The sequence below is a fragment of the Gallinula chloropus genome (genome assembly GCF_964237585.1).
Source record: "Gallinula chloropus genome assembly, chromosome: Z".
In the NCBI taxonomy this organism is placed as follows: Eukaryota; Metazoa; Chordata; class Aves; order Gruiformes; family Rallidae; genus Gallinula; species Gallinula chloropus.
In genome coordinates, this window is record NC_140089.1 from 13621299 (window position 1) to 13642398 (window position 21100).

At 36.5% G+C, this 21100-nt stretch overlaps 1 protein-coding gene across 1 annotated transcript in view; it reads left to right on the plus strand.

The window, feature by feature from the left end:
* Window positions 1–1041: 1041 nt before the first annotated feature.
* SHOC1 (shortage in chiasmata 1) overlaps window positions 1042–21100 on the plus strand; it is a gene marked incomplete at both ends in the record, with an annotated part of 51026 nt that continues 30967 nt past the window's right edge. Inside the window, 7 exons of the mRNA XM_084278356.1 lie at window positions 1042–1086; window positions 4676–4805; window positions 5391–5475; window positions 10968–11158; window positions 15918–16080; window positions 17879–17981; window positions 18667–18823. Coding sequence (XP_084134482.1) covers window positions 1042–1086; window positions 4676–4805; window positions 5391–5475; window positions 10968–11158; window positions 15918–16080; window positions 17879–17981; window positions 18667–18823 — 874 coding nt within the window. The remainder of the gene's footprint in view (window positions 1087–4675; window positions 4806–5390; window positions 5476–10967; window positions 11159–15917; window positions 16081–17878; window positions 17982–18666; window positions 18824–21100) is intronic.

Consider the following 21100-nt stretch of genomic DNA (forward strand, 5'->3'; position numbering starts at 1 on the left):
CTCCACCTGATTTTAAATCATACTCCCCGTTTCTTTTCCTTAACCTGGCTTTTTACCTCCCTGCACTTCCTTTCCTCTGCCCAGATGCCTCTGAAGTAAGCAACCAGCCCCTAATTACTTTTTCTTCATTGATTCTGTTACATCCATATCCAAATCTGATATTTCCCAAATCTGTTACTTAGGCAATTTTAGCCTAGTGTGTTACTGATACCACTGGTATGTGAAGTATATACATATCTGTATGTGAAGACAAGCTTGTGTCACAAATTTCCCTTACAGCCCTACAATTCACACTGCTGTCATTTCATTTGCATTTGTACACTTCTTTTGGATAGAACTACCTTGCGTCAGCCTTGACTCTCCTACCTAATTTTAATTAAGAACAAGCATTGTTTTACCTTACTGAAGCAACAATATACTCCTATCTTAGTCCTTACATAGTTTTCAACTCATTCCTGGTTCTCATCAGAAGCACCAGTTTAGAGATCTGGTGTTCCAGCAAGGCCTCTTGCTCACAACTAGCCTATACGGTCACCTTTTCCCTTGTAAAACTGAAGGAGGGAAAAAATGGCCCATCATAAATACATAGGACAATGAAAAGTTAACAGTTTAGATAGCTGAACTACAATATTTAAAAGCTAAATTAATCAAATCAGCTCAATTCTCAAAATTACTGCTTAGGGGAAGTTATTAGTATTGTTTACATTCACTTAGTGGTTTGAAAGGTTTTCAGTGAAACAAGCAGGCTTAGCTAAAAAAATCCCAAAGACCAGCTCCTTTGGAGAAAAATCAGTTGTCCATGGTCTGTGGTTTTTCTGTTAAATCCTTCCACAGGAATAATACCGAATGCTCAGGGTAGCCTTCTTCTATAGAAAATTCAGTCCAACGTGCATGTACTAGCAGAAATTAGGAAGTTATTCTTGTTGAACATTGATTCCAACCTTCTCTTTCAACTTTTTTGCATGATACAGGAAGTTTTTAACTAATCCATATTCTGTGTATCTTCTAGTAAACAAAATGTTGAAAGCATCAGAAAACAAGATGTTTGCAGCTTTAAAGTATCACTCAACAGACTATTTATATGAGGTATGGTTTTATTCTTAATATTCCAAAAGAAATATGGCAGTAACTAATTAAAAGCTTGTACATTAAAAAAGATACAGAACTACTTTCTTAGTCATTGAGATTGTTGTACTGCACTTACTGGGATATGTAGTGAAGAGATTTCAGGGGTTTCAAATTAAAAAATTAAAATACAGTTTTTGACAGAATTGAAGACTAATTTTTTTTTTAGTGTCTTACAATTGTGTCTTACAGCCAGTTCCCTGCTAAGAGCTTTCTCTGGAGATTGCACTGTGCCTTCTAATGTGTAAAATTCAATTAATTACCTTCCTGGAGAATGAATCCAGTTTTCCAGCTACATTAGTATATATTAGAACAGTGATACACAGCACTGTGTTAATTGCTGGTGATAGGGAAGAGGTTTTAGAATGTTTAGATTAAATTCATGGAGAGCAGATTTTTCTCACACCTACAAGAAATACTTTAGCTTATAGATGTTGATGAGTTAAGTCACAGAAACCTTATGAAGTCTTGTTTTCCTTCCTGTCTGCACCTGGCTGATGTTACCAACTGCTTATCACCAAAGCACACTGCCTTACCTAATTGAGTTTTTACTTCATTATGTTTTCAAAGAAAACTCTGAGCCAAATAAAACATTTCTCCGTCAGAGTGATGCTTTGCCAAGAAGGGATATTTCTGGTGTGTAAGCAGAAGAATGAGATAGCGAGACGTGATGCCTGGAAGAGTTCAGGGAGAGTGCAAGCACATGCACAGCTATGCTGGCACATAGCTGCAGAAATGTAGCCTAGGAAGTGGTGCAGCAATAGCCCTTGTGGGTAAACTGAGATCTACATTATGAAACACAGTTCCCACATCCCTCTCCTCACAGTCCCAGAATTGTCTCATATAGTATGTGCCTACTATTCCCAGAGATTGTATCAACCATTACTTCATTGCAACTCCAGTAGCATGCAATGTCATTCAATATTGCAGTGTGCCCAAGCAGCCAGGAGGCCCAGCTGTATCCTGAGGTGCATCAAGCACAGCATGGCCAGCTAGTCCAGGGAGGGGACTGTCCCATTCTACACTGTTCTGGTGCGGCCTCACCTTGAGTACTGGGTGCAGTTTTGGACACCACAGTTCCAGAGGGATGCAAAACTATTGGACAGTGTCCAGGGGAGGCAAGGAGGATGGTGAAGGGTCTGCAGGGGAAGTCTTAGAAAAAGGCTGAAGTCCCTTGGATGGTTCAGCTTGGAGAAGAGGAGGCTCTGGGGAGACCTCATCTCTATGGTTTCCTAATAAGAGGGAGTGAAGGGGCAGGCACCGATCTCCTCTCGTTGGTGACCAGCAATAGAACCTGAGGGAACAGCACGAAGCTGCAGCAGAGGAGGTTTAGGTTGGGTGTTAGAAAAAGGTTTTGTACTGAGAGGGTGGTTGGGCACTGGAACAGGCTCCCCAGGGAAGTGGTCACAGCACCCAGCTTGGCTGAGTTCAAGACGTGTCTAGACAATGCACTCAGTCCCATGCTCTGACTTGTCTGGCCCTGTGTGGAGCCAAAAGTTGGAATCAATGATCCTTCTGGGTCCTTTCCAACTCAGAAGATTCTAGGATTCCGTGACTCATGCAAAAACCTTCTCACTGTAGTTAAATTCAGGTTGATCTTCAGATGGTTCTGTATTAACAAAGTACAAAAAATAGGTATGTTAGCAAAATATGTTGTGGGCTGTCATGCAAAAGAGAAGAATTCATGGCTTGCCTGAATTTTGAGGATTAGAGTGATGCTGACAGCAGGACAAATAAAAAGTGATAGAAATGTTTAGTGACCTACTGAATGGCTGCTCTGGAAAAGAGTGTGAATATTGCTCTGTAATATTATCATGGGGGTTAATGAGTGTGATCACACGTTTAAAGTTACTACAGACATGAAGGTGCAAAGGATATGCTGTGCTAAAACTCCAGCTTCTTTTTCCACTCTTGTGATTAACATATGTCCTCTTACTAGAAAGTACATGATAGTTAAATTGACTTCTAAGGCACCTGATGCATCAAGTGCACTTGCCTAATATTTCCAGTTCTTAGGAAGAGCTGGAATTTGATGAGCATATCACACTTGGAATGCTGCACACATCGGGCTCACCTGCATGTGGAGTCCTATTCTTAATGTCCTGGTTAGGCATTTTTAATCAACCTCAGATAACAGTTTTTCCAGCTGCCCGATATAAATGTATCTGAAGAAAGAAGCCTTTTCAGTCATTAAAGACACCTAAGTTCAATTCCTCATGCTACTGAGTGTTGTAGGTGTAGTTACAAAGTCATTGTAGAATTTTGACATTTTCTTATGTTATAAACTGACAATATATGCAAGCCACATAGAACTACAAAAATGCACACAGCCTCTTCTAGTTGCAAGAGAAATTGGCAGACACCTTGACAATTCCTTGAGAAACAGGGGTAAATATGCACTGATTAAATACTGTGGCCATTAAAGATAACATAGCCTTGAAAAACACTTTTAAATATTTGAGAAAGGTTATATATTACCAGACCTTGCAAAGTGAACTAATTCAGCCTAACCTGTACACTTAGAAATTAATTTCAAATGTTCTGTAAAATGTAGGAAGGTTTGACAAGTGCACCAGCAGCACTGTTTTTCTGGTGGCAGTCCAAGTCAGTGAACTATTTCTAGTCACCTGGTATGTGTAGTGGTACAAGTTGCAACTGGCCTGACAGCATATGCTGAAATGGATGGACCTTTCTAGGACCTGCAACAGCTGACCTGACATCAGGCAATGGACTCAGAACTACAAAGGATTTTCTAGTCTCATTCATGATGTTCTCCCACATCAGTATAGCTTGCTGTCTTTTCCAATATGCCTTTTACACCCTAGAATTTTTGAAGAAACCCTCTTTGTAAGATATAAACTTGTTAAATCCAAACCTCTGATTAGGAATAATTTTCCTCTAGTTCTTAAACTCGCTGTTTATTCTCTGCTCTTTATACAGTGCTGCACAGGGGCTTTTGTGGCAAAAGAATTGTTGTGTAATTTGTTGAAGCTGGTCTTCAGCGAAGAGTTACTGAATTTGGCATGTTGACTATTTAACTCTAGGATTCAGTGGGTTACTACCACCTTCCCCTGTTGTATTTGTTGAAGATAAAAGGATTTATCTTTGGCTTTTGTTATCTCATAATGGCACATAAAAGCTGAGAGGCTTTAGAATCTTATAAGCACTTAAAACAGCATTAGTAGGAATGATTTGATATTGTTTCTGGTCAGCTTATATATACGTGCATCAGTTCAGGAGTGATTAACACATGCAAGTGCTAAAATGAGCTCTTGTAATGGTACACACAAAGTTTAGGTAAGTGAAGGTACACATATGTACATTTTTGCATACACAGAAGTGTAGATTAAAAGTTAAATACCAGGTCAGGTAAATGTTAATGTTTTCTCTTAGCTTGTACTGTGTCAGTTTCACAAAAAAAAAAGTATTTAAATATAAAATACCACATTTTAGCAGAAAACACTTGAAAATACTGTGGCTGTTTGAAAAGGTAGTGTACAGAAAGAAAAAGAATCTCTCATCATTTTATCACATGCCTTTTTTTGTGCAGAGTATGGCAAGGCAGAAGTTTTCCATCTGGAGATTATCACTTTGCTTTCCTCCCTGTTTACATCAGGATGAAAAGTATCATCTCACTGGACTCTTTGCTGATGATAAGTACAGGAAGCCATGGACTAGAAGTAAGTTGTATAGTCCTTAGGTTTTAGTTTAGAGTAACTGTGGATTAAAGGAAAAGCTTGTGTTTGTGTGTAATGTGATAAGACTGATTTAAAAAAAATGTATTTCTGGAAGTAGCAACATGTCAGTTCATAGAGCTCTTGAAGGTAAATGTGTTTACCACTTCAGAAGAAACAATTGCCTAATAGATATTTATTTGTGTGTGGCACCATAAATAAGGGTGATATTTGATTAGTTTGTAGAGATATCTAGAAAATGTACTGTCTGGACATCCAGTTATGGAAGAAAAGCAACGGTCAGAGATAAATAAATTACTAAACCTGTTTAGTTAGAAGAGGTTTGGAAGATGATGCTAAGATTTTGAGATGGGGGAAAAATGGGGATTTTCAAGCACAGAGGTAAAAATATACATAAAAATATATGAATCTTTTTTGTGTATTTATATTTACTTTTCCTAATGGAAGCTAAAATCATTATTTCTTCTTCCCGTGTCAATTTTTGTTAGCCTCTGTAATGGTTTGATTCATAAAAACAAAAATTAATTTTAATGTTTTCTGTGTGATGCTTTTTCTCTCTTTTTGCCTCAGTTACTTCGACACAGAACATATTCACGTCAATGGAATCAATGGATCAATGGAAGAAAAGTTTATCTGTGGAGGATTTCCTGGAAAAGTCAGTAACTTTAAGTTAAAAAATATGATTCCTTTGGTGTCATTCATGTACTTTGTGATTGATAAGCTAATGATGATAAGAGTCTGGCAATGTTTCCAGACAGTAGTAAGTGTACAGTGCACTGTACATTCCCAGCAGACATGTTGAAGATGGCTTTTTCACTGAGAATAGTATTGTGGTTTTATGGAGTTCTCTGCTGCTTTATCCCATTTTTGTAATGTTTGTGTTGTCTATTTATGACATTGAAGAAAGTCTCAAAAATTTCTGCAGGAACATGAAAGTAAATCATGAGGACATTTTTCTCCCCTCCTAACATTAGTATAACTGTAGATTAAGCTATTCAAAGAAGGGTATTTATAAATCATTGAAAAGGTGTAAAAGGTGGCTATAAAAAGCCCAACTTGCATTATAGCAATTGAAGATAGATGTGTTTATTTTTAGATCATGTATAAAGTGAAAATGTATCAAATGATCTCTGAGGTAGAGTTTGTTTTAAAAGCAGCAACACAGCCTTTACAGTATGCATAAGACATGAAAGAAAATAATGATTCAGCAAAACCAGCAAATTGTGTGTATTTCTGCTCTCAAACAATTATCAGTGTGAAAGAAATAGAGGAATTACATTTGTGGTTTCACAGGCCAGTCTAAAATCTATGTTATCTTCAAAAATGCATTAAAAAGTGGTTGTGAAGAAAACTTGGCATTGCAGAATTAAATAATTATGTACAGAAAATGCCAGTACCAGGCTTACCAGTATCTTCCAGTGGCACTGTTCTGTGATTCCACTATGATACAGTCTTCAGTTGCATTGCTACATACTATTTTTTCTGCAGACCCTCTGCTCATTCATGGTCAAAGAGGATCAGGGCTGTGCAAGGAATAACAGGGCAGGCTGTGAAATGCTGCTCCTGTTGTCACAGTGAAGGAGTCCTGTTCCTGTAGAAGTGGTACTGCATGAAAAGGGCATGCTCTTCAAAAACACAGTTACTGCAGAAGAAAACTAGAATAAAAAAAGCACATAGTGGGTGGCTTTATGGCAAAAAAAAAAATCTTTACCCTTGATTTAAAGGGACAGCTGGCACTCTGTGTTCTGTGTAATTCTTCGATCAGTAGTTAATAACTGTAATAGACTCTGCTGAGGATGTGTTGTATAGTTCAGTTGAATCCCAGAGCTTGGATAAGTAAGTGTAATACTGCCTGCCTGGGGAATTTATTTTGGTTTTGGCTTTGTCAAAACTCCTGTATGATTTTGGGCCAGCCATTTGAACCAAAACCTCTGTAGTTACCCACTGAACGTGCTCTTCTTTTCTGGCAGACCTAAAGAAGATGAGTGCTCATAACTGAAGTTGGTTAGAGGGTAGTAGTGCTTTAACACATAAAAATGCCAAACACTTTGGAAGGCTAGGGATCTGATGTCTTAGATTGGCATCTAGCATGACTATCTTGGTTTTGTTCTAGAGGATATAGATTATAATATTACCTTGTGAATTATAATAGTAGTCTTGTGAATAGCAATGAGTTAATTTTCTGATTTTCTCACGATGCTGTTAGATATGTCCAGGGCAGTGTGTTTGTATTCGACTTGGTGTTTGTTAAATGGCCTACAGCCATATTCTCAGTAGTGAAGACAATATGATTGAACAATTTTCATTATTCAGTCAACCAGGAGATCTGAAAACCAACCAAAAAAGGTTTACCAAACACAGTACCCAGTAGTGCATAACATAGTGTCAGTTTTTAAACAGCCACTCTCCTCATGTTTTTTCATGTGTCTCTAGGATTCATATAACAAACAGATGTTGTAGTGGCTAACTTTTAGCTATATAAGCCCTCTATTGCATTGCAGGCTTGCAGTACTAAGTGAAGAAATATCTGAGTCCTTTTAAAAGCTTGAACCTGAAACCCACTCTCCCCGAATATTTGAGCTATAAAGAATGTACATTTTGTAAACATTAGGCTGATTTTAACTGATGAACAGATAAAATGGAAAATTAAAAAATAATAATATTAAAGAAAATAACAGTTTTGAATGGATGCACATCTTTCAGTGTGATGTAGAAATAGCAAAAGTGAAGTAAAAAAATATTACTTATTTAGGTTACCAGAACAAAACTGGAAATATTATTTTGGAGACTTCCATTTGAATTTCTTTGATAGATAATCTCCAGAGTTGCGTTACAACCTCAACCATTTTGGAGTTCTGTGATCCTGTGAACTAGAAGGATTTAATTACATTTTCAGAGTTTAATTCACTCCACCATCAATCTATGTAACCTCTAGAGCACTGCATTTTTAAAGAAAACTCTATAGATCTTGAGATTTTATGACAAAAATGTAATTACAAAATTAATTGCATCTAAAATGTTTCTGTTGTATAATGAGCTTAAACTATAGGTTTGGATTAATGCCAAAAGCAGCACTGAAGAACAATTAAATTACATTCTGCATCTTAAAAAAAAAAATACAATCATCTTTGCACCTGCAGAATGGTAAGTGCTATGAGGATGCTGCAGAACCCTACAAAGATATCACCCAAGACACTGTCTAGACTAATAACAGTAACGGAAAAATAAATTCCCAAATAAGTTTTTAGAAAGGCACAGTGTGGTTCAAGTATCAGCAGTAAGCAATTCAGGAATCCGTTAGATGCCATCTCAAGAGATACAAAAATAAATAAGGTTTACTAGGCCAGACAGCATTTACTTTTACCTGTTGTTTTAGCACTTGTTAGTCATAATGTGAGATAAATCCTGGGAAAATAGTGTATGTATTAGAGTCTAGTTACAGAAGATTTGAGATTATTACACTTAATTTCTTTTAAAATGAGGTGGGCTTAGCCTGTGCAGCAGTAAAAAGTCCATTTGGATGACTAGCAAATAAGGACAAGAAGTTAAACTTAGGAGGAAAGGTTGCATTTGTGCTTCAGGTTCTTAAAATGCTTTGCATTCTGTTTAAGTTAAGAGAATCTAAGTAACTCAGGTTTTTTAGGATAGTGGTTTCCCTGTGAGTACTGCCAAGCCATGGTAACACATATGATTCATCTGAAGTTATACGTGTTCCCAGTAGGGAGCATAATATGCCTTGTATTTGCAAAGTAGGACACACACACAAAAGAGATAGGAATGAGCAGTAAATATGGTCAGTGGTTTATTCTGGATATTTCAAAGCTGACCTATAGTAAATATTTTTCAGCAGATTTACTGTTAGCAAGGAACAGGGAGTGAATGCCATGACAAGTAAATTTATAGGTAACGTTTATTTCCAACAATCAAAATGACAGATGACAGGAAATGAGCAAAATGTTACAATTTCTTTTTAAAACTGGTTAGAAGCAAGCACTGAAATGCTCTGCTGTTGTCATTTAAACCAGTAAATGTAAGCATTAAAAACTTTAAATGTAGGCATTTTTTTCTGGAGTTCAGTGTCGATTGCTGCATGTGGCTCACGGGAGAAATGTAGTCCAGGAATTGTACACAAAAAGGTAGAACTGAAAAGATTCTAAACTTAGTTATGGTTTGGCATAATAATTTCCAAAGTATGTCTAAGATGTTCTGGTATGCATTTAGGATTGAGGTGATCTTTGCATCACTTACCATACGTTTCAATACATGCTATTCTACAACTCTGCTAAGATGACTGTTCTAAAAACAGGCACGTACTCTCACAATGAAATACATGCTTTGTGTAGATTTTTTAAATCTTTCTGTGTGTCTAAAATTTAGGTAAGTATATTAGGAGAGGTGATGTGTTGACATAAACTTGTCAACCTGAGCTTTTTGTGTTTGCGATTTTGATCAAAGAGTCAGTGAGGTGGACAGATGTATTATGGAAAAGTGGTTCAAAGTGCCAGGGAGTCCAATGTCTCCTTGGAGAGGCTGAAAAATAGCATGAGGACAAGAAATGACTTGGAGAAAAACACTGAGGAGACACAGACTGCCTAGCCAGGGAGGAGAGGACACCTGGCAGGAAAGGAGATAAGGAAGTGAGTCTTTAATTCCTAGAAACTTGATTGGATCCATTTCTGGGTTTTCCTGAAACTTGATTGGATCCATTTCTGGGTTAAGTACATGCAATTGATTGCCATGCTTATTATGATAATGCAACTCAACTGTCTATATTTCTAAGATACTGCTGAAAGTCTTACTTTCTATTGTAAAGATCTAATTGAAGATTAATACGTTAAATCTGATGTAGTGCCTTATGTGTTCAAAACACATTACAAGCTTAGCTGTATGACTTGGATCATATGTTTCCATACTTCATCTACATTTTAAAATAATTACCACTTTCCAGAAAAAAATACTAAGTGCTTGACTGGAAAATACTGGCCCATGTAGTCTCAAATCCACAGCTTCTTTATGCATGATCTATCTGTAACAGGGAAATGCATTGATTTCAGTGGAGTTGGCTCACAGGTAACTTGGCACAGTGTTGTAAGGTCCGTGGATTTTAAAAAACTTATGCCATGTTATGACATTAATCACAATCAATCCTTCACAGTTATTGTTGTGTACTATACTACTTGTGCACTATACTAGTAGTTCTAAAATTGACTTTTGAGCTATACTCAAAAATGTTGTAAAATAGTTGGGGGTTTTTTTAAGACATGTAGTAGACAATCCTCACTCTTGCTACCTAAACATGAAGGTCTATACCAAAATTCAGAGGTGCACTCAATTACTGCTCCATTTTATGAGAAGTTCAGATGGCTAGTGTATAGCAATAGTGTGCAGTGCAAAGGATTATTAAAAGTAGTCAATAGGATGCAGAGTTGAGCTATGTCTGAAATTAGAATATAAAGTTCAATACAAATAGGTGAGCAGAAAATTTTCTTCAAAAATGTCACCACTCATCAGTAAGAGTCAGTTTATTGTTCTGGTCAATTTATATGGATAGCATAGAATTAATATGGCAATATTTTAATTAGCAATTGCAAGTATTTTGTCCAGATGCATAATTAGCTCAGGACTGTGATCTTTTTTCTGTTGTCAAATCATTTTGCTATTTATTTGGCAAGCAGTTGTTGGTTTTTTTCCTGACAAACAATGGTGGTATTGAGATTAGTGTGAAGACTGACAAGAAGATGAAGTGGTTTGGTTCTTTGTTTATCCTGTCTTTTCCACATTGCAGTTATGGCTGTACTTGCAATTTCTACATGTTTTTTGACATATGACTATACATTTAACCCAACAGGAAATTTTTGTAATAAATATTATGACATCAATAGATTTGATGATTTTTTTCCCCAGACAGTTTCCTTTTGTCCAATTTAATGTTGGGGGTATATTTAAAGGTTCTTTTCTTGGGGAAACATTAAACATGTAATTGGACCATGGCTCTAGTGAATAGTGATAGCAACGCTGTAATTTTTGATCTTCTTCAGTAGAGTAACTTTTTGAGTGCTGTTAATTCACTGAGGAGTCAGGGAAGTTATGACAGTGCTTGTACAACAGCTTCAGTGTTGTATTTAATTTGGTTTTTCTGCTTTTTAGGAAACCTGTCTCTTCTGTAGAGTTTTATATGAGTAATGAACTACTAGACATTATTCCAAGTTCACATCCCTCCTCTGTGACTGACATAGAAGGATCTCCTTTACTTGTGGAGAATGTTTTTAAAGAAGAATCCACCCAAGACAAATATTTGAAGACCGACTATGCCACTGAATTTAAAGAACAACAGCAAGGTAAAGTGATTAATTCAGTGTTTCATAGATCTTTGTGGAGTCAGCTTGTCAATGGAATATGAAGTAATCTTCCATAATTTATTGAGCATGATCTATAGATATTGAAGAGATCATTTGGGTGATTACAGTCTTTGCAACTGCAGAGGTTGCACCCATTAAAGATAGATTTATTCCCTGGGTAATCAGGACTTGTCTTGACAGTTCAAGATAGATTAAAGCCGAAAGGAAGTTTCAGGTCGATCGAATATATGGCAGGATATGACAAAAAGTATCACAGTAAGTAGATTTCATCAGGCATTGATCAAATGCTAATGATCCAATGTGCGTCAGTAAAACTAGATTCCTGTGGCATGTTCTTTTACCCTGTCAAGGAGGAAAAACAGGCAGATTCTTTTTTGTTGCTGGCATGAAAATAATTCAAATTGGTTAGTGCTCCTATGGGTTTTCTGAAATTTTGTGATTAGTAGCACCCTAAGAGATGTAATGGATTCTGATCACAGAAAGCACAATGTTTAGAAAGTCTTTAATTCAACTGTTTTACAGTTTATTATTCTGAACTTCTAGGTTTATTTTTTCAGTATGAGGTGTATTTTTTTATGTCTGTCAATTATGTTACTTTAGAAAAGGGAAGTACTACAATAATTTACGAAGATCTTTTTCCCACAGTCACAGAGAGGTAGCAGGTAGTTCTTGGTACAATATTGTACAAGATAACATTTATTAGGTACATAGTATTAACAGTGCAAGTGCATTACAGTTAATAATTGAGAGATCTTCATTCATCTGATTCAGTAATACCTGGTATTTTTTTAATCAGCTGGCATATGGCAGAGGTTTCAACAATTAATAAAGCCTTTTATATTAATATGTTTACAAAAGGAAAAAAATTAATTCAAATGCTTTCCTGTGTCTTCGCTGCTACTTTGTGAGGAGCAACAAAGAGAGCTAAATTTCCATGCACAGGAGTCTCAGAAAGAAAAAAAAATGTAAACTTTATAAAACTTCATACATATTTTAAAGTTCAGTTTGTTCTTGTATTTAAACAAAAATCAATAGGACAGCTAAAGACACCAGACTTTTTTTATGGGGGTGTACTGGTTTTAGCTGAGATAGAAGTAATTTTCTTCATAGGAATTCTTTATAGTGTGGGGCTATGGTTTGGATTTGTGCTGAAAACCTGTGTTGGTCATATAAAGATGTTTTTGTTATATGGAGATGTTTTTGTTCCTGCTGAGCAGCACTTGCACAAAGCCAAGCCCTTTTCTGCTTCCCACCACTTCCAACAGCTGACCCCAGCTGACCACAGGGATGTCCCAGACCATGTGGCGTCATGCTCAGCCTATAAGGGACAGGGGAAAGAGAAAGGGGGGAGAGGCAGTGGCATTCGTGGATGTGGTGTTTGTCTTCCCAAATCACTGTTAGGCAGGAAGGAGCCCTGCTTTCCTGGGCATGGCTGAACACCTGCCTGCCCATGGGAAGTGGGGAATGAATTCCTTGACTTTTGGTTGGATGTGCAGCTTTTACTTTACTTATTAAACTGTCTTTATCTCAACCCAGCAGTCTTCTCTCTTTCAGTCTTCAGTTCTCTCCCCCATCCCACTGTGGTGGGCAGTGAGGGAGTGGCTGCATGGGGCTTAGCTGCTGGCTGGGCTAAACCATGACAGGGAGGGCATCAAATTATTCACTATTCTGGTGACTTGTTCACTGAATTACCAGATCAGTAATTATCTTTCAATGTGACCAATGTGTTACCACCAACCCTTTCTCTAAATTTCTGTTTGTGTTAAAGAAAGGCAAGTACCAATTCTAACACTTTAAAAGGCTGCCATTCTGGAAGATATTCAAGCTATTTTGTGTCTTGATAACCTACTAATTAACACCAGCTAGTTTGCTATCAGCACAAAACTCAGGTTCACTATGAGCATGAAGATAGGTACAGACAGTGCAAAACCATGGAAATTTACTAATAGATCTAATTATCTAACATGTATTGAAAACAAAATAAACCCAAACCAACCAAATAGAAACAAAACAGAACAAAAATCCAACAACACCCCATAATATAGGATTTTAAATTATTTAAAATCTATTTAAAATCGATTTTTCTGATAGAGGAAGGTTATATTTTAATTCTAAATAGGTTGCTTTGTTACTGTAGGAAGTTTTTTCTCTTCCAGCTTGTGCATATTAAAATGTTTCAGGAGGCTGAGGGGAGACTTTACCACCACCTACAATTACCTGAAAGGAGCTTGTAATGAGGTGGGAGTTGGTCTCTTCTTCCAAGTAACAAGAAATAGGACAAGACCTCAAATTGTGCCATGGGAGGTTTAGATTGGATATTAGGAAACATTCTTCACTGCAAGAGTGATCAGGCATTGGAACAGGCTGTCCAGAGAGGTGGTGTTCAAAACACCCTGGAGGTGTTCAAAAGACTTGTTAAACATGGAGCTTTGGGAAGTGGTTTGTTAGACCTGGTGGTTTTGGGTTGTTGATTGGACTTGATGATCTTGCAAGTATTTTCCAACCTTTATGTTTCTATGTAAACCTCTTCTTACTTCCAGAGAACAAAATCAGTTTCTTCAGTCATTTTACTTTTTGATGTGTAATGCAAGAAATCATGCATCTAATACTTAATGAGGCATATTTAAAGGTTGTTGTTTAAATTGAAGTATATAATAAGGTTTAAAGTTTAATGTAATAAGTTATGCACACATTTAATATGTAGCTAGTAAGTTATTACTGGAGTATAGCAGTGGAAAATGGTAAGAAAATTAAAACTTGTGAAATATGAAGCACATTGAATGGAAAAACTAAAAGCTTCACCAGAGTCAGTCACTAACTGTAGCGTTCTAATCTTCCAAATAACATTAGTTTTGTATTAGATTGCAAGCAATTTTTCAATACTTAGCACGCTGTTAATAGCCTTCCTGTTTTGCATAGGCTTTCTGTTATGAGAAAGAGGTCACAAGGGAATGATAACCATCTTTGTACCATTAAGCTAAAGAGCACTAACTTTACTCTAGCACATGATAGCACTAGCAGTGAAACCCCCATTCAGACATGAATTTTTGCTCCCTGACTGATAAAGTACTTGAGCACATGCTTAAGCCTGTTCTTTATTTTCCTAAAGTCCTTTGATGATCAGAAATTACTGAACTAAAGAAAGTGATAATGCTGCATTCAAGATACAATTCTGAAGCATAAGCATATTAAAAATGTGGAACTGCACTTCCTAAAATCACAAAGTGGCAACTCAGTCTAGTTTTGTATGGATTTTAAACATTGGCATTTGTGAATATCAAACTCTGCCTATTTCTCAGAGCTAGGAAAGCCCTCCAGGAGGGCACTTTTGTAAATGAGTAAATGGGTTCTTCTATAGACATACTTTCCCAGGGTGGGACTTAGAGATTAAATGCACTAAAATTAACAAAGAAATGCACTAATTAAACTATTTCAATCATATCAGAATAATGAGATTAAGTGAAAAAACCCTCCTTTTTTCTCAATAAACTTTAAGTACTAGAACAGCTTATAACAAAAAAATGCTATAAAATTTAATATAATTTTAAACTTACAGCTATATTAGGATAATACAAATCAAGGGGAAAGTGCCTTATTTGACTGGATTGAATGTTAGGATATTAGAAATGTCACTGCTTTATTTGAATTAACACAAATTAAAAGAGACATTAATAGGGGTCAGCACGATCAAGTTTATGTCATTGAAGCACTCTGTATTTTCTGGTCCATTTTAGCAACTAATTTTGGAAATGATATTGAGGTGCTTTTTACTTTGTTTTCCTGATTGTCTGAAGAAAAGGAAGAAGAATAGATAAGGAAATTTGAAAATTGTATCAGAAATTATGTGTTTTGGGTTTTTTTACCGGATGTACTTTAAACTCTGTAGGCTACTACAATCTTTAGTAGCCTCTCCTGACCTGCCTATCTCATTAAAAAGAGGCATTTTATAACAAGGCATCTATTTTTTAGTTGATAGATTTTTTTATGGGGATCTGTTTGATCTGTTTCTAGCCACTAAGAAGGAAAGGAGGGTTATATACAGGGAGTCATTTGGGGAGTGAAAGAAGCATGAGGAGGCTTCCATGGTGATAGAAGATAAGAACTCTCTTTTCCCTTCTGTATGTATTATGTATGTATAATATGTGTATATATTATATTGCAAATATACCTTTACATCAGTTAGAGTTGTGATTACTGCATCCATTCTGTTTCATGGAGAATAGTGGTCTAAATGCAAGGGAAATTTAGGTCCATTATGTCATCTTTCTGGAAATTGCAACCTGTAATTTTTGTCTGCTTGTTTGTTTTTTGTTGCTTCAGAATTAGAGAATATGCATTTAGGTTTACATGTGCATGGAGAGAACGCCACATTTCCACATTAAAAATTGCACTGAACTGAGTTTCTCAACCAGAATTTAGCTCAAAGTTCCTTTATTTATCATACTTGAGAATGCAAAAAAAGGGAAAAAAAGAAAGCACCTTTTCTTTTTTAACAGGTGTTATGTAACAGAAAAGAAACAGCAAAAGAAAACCAATGCTTATGATGTGAACCTCTGGGAAGTCTAGACTTTACTGCATTTGAAGCTTAAAAATCCTAAAATATTTAAAGTGAGGTGTAGTTAATTGCTTTGCTGACATTTACAGCATTACAACAGTTGCTTAACAGTTCTCTTCATTCTGATAATTCTTATTACGTTTATATTGGTCTTTTAATGTCTTTTTTCTTATTTTTCTTCAGATTTGTGTATGGAAGAGGAACTTGTTTTTATTGATCATCTTGAAAATTTTCGTAAAAGCCTGCCTACTTTATCTGTGCTTCTGAGCAGACTAAATTATTTTTTAGTTAAAGATCCCTTTCTAGATTCTGAAGGACAGAAATTAACAGAAGATAACATTTTCAGGTATCTCCAGATCATATAATATTAATTGTAATAGTCTGTGTGCAATGCCATTAACATTTTCTCATATTTTATTGTATGTTAACTTCTCAATTTATTTATATTAGCAACAAGGTAAAGATTTCAGCTTATTTATGAAAAATTGAGGATGAAATTTATGTGAATTATTCAAGAAAACTGTATAAATGAAATCATGTCATTTTAATATGATATGATGTGAAATGTGCTTAGGATTGTAGTTTTGGAATACTGAAACAGTGCCCATCATTAAGAGACCTGATCCTGCCTCAGACCAACTGGTTCTCCGTGAGCAAAATGCCACTAAATTTAGTCAGGCTAGGATTTTACATGTTTCCATGTTTCTTCATTGTTCTCAGTCATCCTGACAGTAAATCCATGCTCTTACCCTGCTGAATGGTATTTCTTCAAGTTCAAGTATTAATTATTCTTATGTTTTTGCCCAGTTTCGTATTGCTAGGATGACTGAGTGGCATTGAATGCTATTTTATGTCAGGAATTTGAACGAACTGGTATGTTAAAACAGGTATAAATTGTATAAGAATGTGCCTAGTGATGCAACTGTGTGCATGTATTCATGATGTCTGTATAAATTTTGTGCTGGTTCACTCCATGTCTGGATGTCTTGCATAACTTCCTTGCACTGGGTAGGGTTGCATGATTCACAGGCAACGCAGAGCAGGCTTTAGCTGATTTAACTGTACCTACCTAGGGCAGAACAGGGAGGAATGGGTCATTGGCCTGGTTTTTCAAATATGAAAAACTGATGTCACAGTGAGTCTTGGACATGATTATGTGCACATGTGAGTACTGTGAATACCCAGCAAAAAGAACACGATCCATATTCTGCAATGACTTTCAGAAATAACAGTCACAAGAGAAAAAAATGCCAGTGTGCACCAGCTCTGACCTGCTGATTCACAGCTTACTAGAAAAGCCACTGGCCTTCTCAAGATGAGAGCCCAGATCTCCTAGTAGAGCACGCAGGGAGATGCATTTAAACAGAGATACAATTAGACAGACTTCAATTTAAGAAGTCTAGGTCTAGAAGAATTTATACTCTTTAGTTTAAAGTATTCCTGCATCAAAATCGTAGTGCCAGGGGCAGATGAGGAAGCTGTACCCCTTAAAAGTCATCGTAGATTTAGCACCTGTAATGGCCACAAGAGGCAAGCCTGATGAAAGGTTTTCTTTTTAGTTCAAAAATCTTCATACCTGTCTGCTTGTATGTTCTCTTTACAAGGCAAGTAGTAGCTTCACTACTCATTTTTACTTCTTGACAGTACAGAAGTTTGTCAGTTAAACCAGGGAACATACTTCTAGTTTTCATTTTAGTTAAGAGTGGGCACGCTCTGCTTGCTTTGGTGCTGAATAGAGCACCTGATAATAGCAATGAAAGGTGACAAAATCCTGGGCATGGCAGAAAACGTGACATTAGAAGAAAATTAGATCTGCAGCTTTTACATTTTCACATGATAGGAGTAATGTGTTGAGATGGTGAACAACTCTGATATGAAGTTTATTTCTGTAACGTTTTTTAGGCAGGTCCTTATATTAAGTGGTTCTACTCTGCATATAGTGTACTATTTCTTGAAAGATAATTTCAGTGAATTACACAGATTGGCACAGCATCTCTGAATTGCTTTCTTAGAAAAGCATGGATATAAAACCCCCCACAAAATATAGACACGTACATAGCTATCGATGCTGCCACTAAGACTTTTAGTCTTAGGTTTGAAGCAATGCAAAGAAGTCACTTGCTGTATTTTTTCGTGTTTTAAAGGGAATGTTTGACTTTCCAAAATGAAATGGAGATGCAGGAAAGTAAAAACGAATTGCCAGGGATTAAAGAGAACTTCTGTACCATATCTGTAAAAGATGAAGAGGTATCACATTGTTTCTTACTAATTATTATATTACTGATCGCTTTAGTTTATGTATAAGGGCTTGTTCATCTGCAAGCTATTTTATTAAAATTCCTTTCATACCTGCCAAGTGTTTTGTCATAGAATCACAGAATGTGTTAGGTTGGAAGGGACCTTTAAAGGTCATCCTTTCCAACCTCCTGCAATAAGCAGGGATGCCTTTAACTAGATCAGGTTGCTCAAAGCTTCATTTGTAGCCCTCATATTTCCAAGACTAGTAAGCACTGGTATTATTTAGGATTTTTTGTTCTTGGATGCTGCTGTTGCAAATCTTCACTCTGTTTAGCTGGTTTTTTTCCTGGGGCTTGATGTGTTGGCAGTTTTATGTAGATACTGTTATACTAAGAATAAAAAAAGAATCAGAACAGGAAGCCATGAGATGTGCATGGGAAGGGAAAGTTCCAAGACATGTTCTGGGATTGAGGGTGGGGTGGAGAGGGGTGTGGGCAGCTTGGCTTCTTTTTTTCTTTTTTTTTGTCTGTATTGAACAAAGCTTTTTGTGTGCTATGTAAATGTCACAAATTTCTTCTTTAAAGCTCTTAGATTGGTTTAGAATTAAGCTAATTCATGATTTTGAAAAAGCTTTGACTGTACAATAACATCAAAGGAAATTTTCATACCACTTTGTTGTGCATAATATTTTCAGTATTTCATGTTGCCTGTTGTGTTAAAACTCTGCAAACCCAGCACTGGCAGATCAGACTCTGTTAAGATGCCATCATACCTGGAGCTGAAACAGTTGTTAAATTTTACTCCAGAAACTGTGGCTGAAGAAGACATGTTCAAAGAAGTGATCAGAGAAGGTGAGGGTTGATTTTCTTAAATGCTTGACCTGATTTTCTTTCATTTGCACACCTTTAACACAATCTAGCTCTTTTACATTCAGTGCAGTTATGAAATACATCACAACCTATCAAATGAGAATTTCTCTGTATAAGACTATGAACAATGCTGTACCCTAATTTCTGAGTATTAGCAATGTCACCTTAAATAGCCAAGGGGAAGAGAACTATTTGGCTATTAGTTCAATCCATGTTGGTGTTGCAATCTTGTAAATAAATGTCACATGAGCCGTGATTCATGATACCCAGTCTACCATGAAAATAGTGTTATATTTTCTTATCTGTAAATAAATTTACTTTCAGACACATCCTTAAGAAGACTATATACTGCGTGGAGCCAGAAGTTGGACTCAATGATCCTTATGGGTTCTTTCCAACTCAGGAGATTCTATGATTCTGTTTATTTTAAAATAAAACCCGAATTAACAGGTTTTTTTCCAACAAGAGAGAAAAAAATAGGAATTAGTAGGGAGTGTGTGCACTGAATACAGTTTCTGTTAGGAGAGTAATTTGGAGTAATCCAGTTTCTTGTTGAAGATAGGGACAAAATTTTTTAAATTCTGTATTTGACCTCGACTGTTTCGTGTGCATTCCTCTGAGACATTTAGTACATTGCAACCCACATGCCAGGTTCCATGCTGAATGACCTAACTTCCACTGCAGAGGTGTGAGGGTTTTGTACATAGACATCAACTTATCAGTGGGTTTTGTTCTGGTTTAGTCCGTTGTAGTAGTGAGACAATCTATGCAGGCAAACTCCTGGTAAACTACACTTAGGCTACCTACTCACTCCAGAAATCACATCACTGTACTCCTAAGAGCTTTGAATACTTCAGACAGTGACTCTACCTTAACAATAAAAAGATTGGAATAAATGGTTCATTTGTGGCACTTTTAAATATCTATTTTCAGATCTCAAAGCAGAAATTACATACAAAACAGAAATTTCCAAGTACTGTCCCATACCACAAGAGATGTCTTCCAGTAAGAAAAGAAGTATGTTGGAATTTTGTGAGTCAGGTAAGAAGAGCTACATGAATCAAGGGGTGATATTTCAAATAAATTCTTCAAGTGATTGTCTCCATATTCTGTTCTTGGGACTACATGCACCACATATATATATGATAAAAATGTTGGCTTTGTGTGATCTACTATCTTGTACCTGCACAATAAGCAGAAACAAATGCCACTCCTTCCCTCTTATTTCCTTCATCTTAGTTTTGGCTGCAAGTGGTCTTTTACATTTGCACTAGATTGGCTTTTTAGGGTTTTTTTGGTCTAACAACTTACCTACCCACAGAGGTCAGAAGAAAGTTAAGGAAGAGTGATTAAAATTTTGGAGTCAAAGAACACAGTTTAAAGTTTGTTAAAGTCTTACAAAAAGGGTTTCAAAAGAGGGTGATGGAGGGCAATCCAGGGAGAAGCACCAAGTTTGTAACTTCTAGACATTCAAAAATCCAGTGCAGACATTTTGTTTTGCAACTGGTTCAGTCCTGCTGTGTGATTGAGTCTTATGGTCACCAGAGCCGTTTTCCACAGAAATAAAATGAAAGGGTAGAATATTTGCTAATGAGTGCACTGAATCCTTGCTTGTCTCTTAAGTGCAGTAAATGTGAGCATTTTGGGACCCTCCTCACTTGTAGTAGTATATTGACTATGGTCTTATCTAGGATATTGTCCATTCTTCTGGCATAAATGAGTCATCAAGCCATTTTAATTGTTTTAATAGAAAGTGATGACATTCATCTTAGTTGCCAGTTTCTCTCAGCCACTGCAGGCACAGGCAGCTTTCATGTCTTTTTATGGGGGTGGGTGGAAGAATGTGAAGTACATAAAAATAAACCCATACATGCACTGCTAAGACACTGATAATGAAAGTACCAGTATCGTACCAGGTACCAAATTTCAGCAGAGGTACTCTACAAACTTCTGCTTCTAGTTAATTTACTGTTTTTCAGTTATCAGAAGTTAAATATGTTTTCTTGAACTCAGAGAAGAACCAATCGTAAAATAACAGCATTTTCTATACACGTTTTGTTGCCTGCCTTCCCATCCTGCTGGCTATGGAGACTGATTATTGATAGAGGGGTTGAGGGACAAGAAAACCCATTCAGTCATGAATGCTCTGAGAAGGGGATTGGCACCCTGAGCGTTGGCAGAATTTTAACTAATATAGCTGGTCAAAATGTTCCAGTCTCAAAGGCAAAAATAGCTAGACAAGAATTAATACGAACTGAA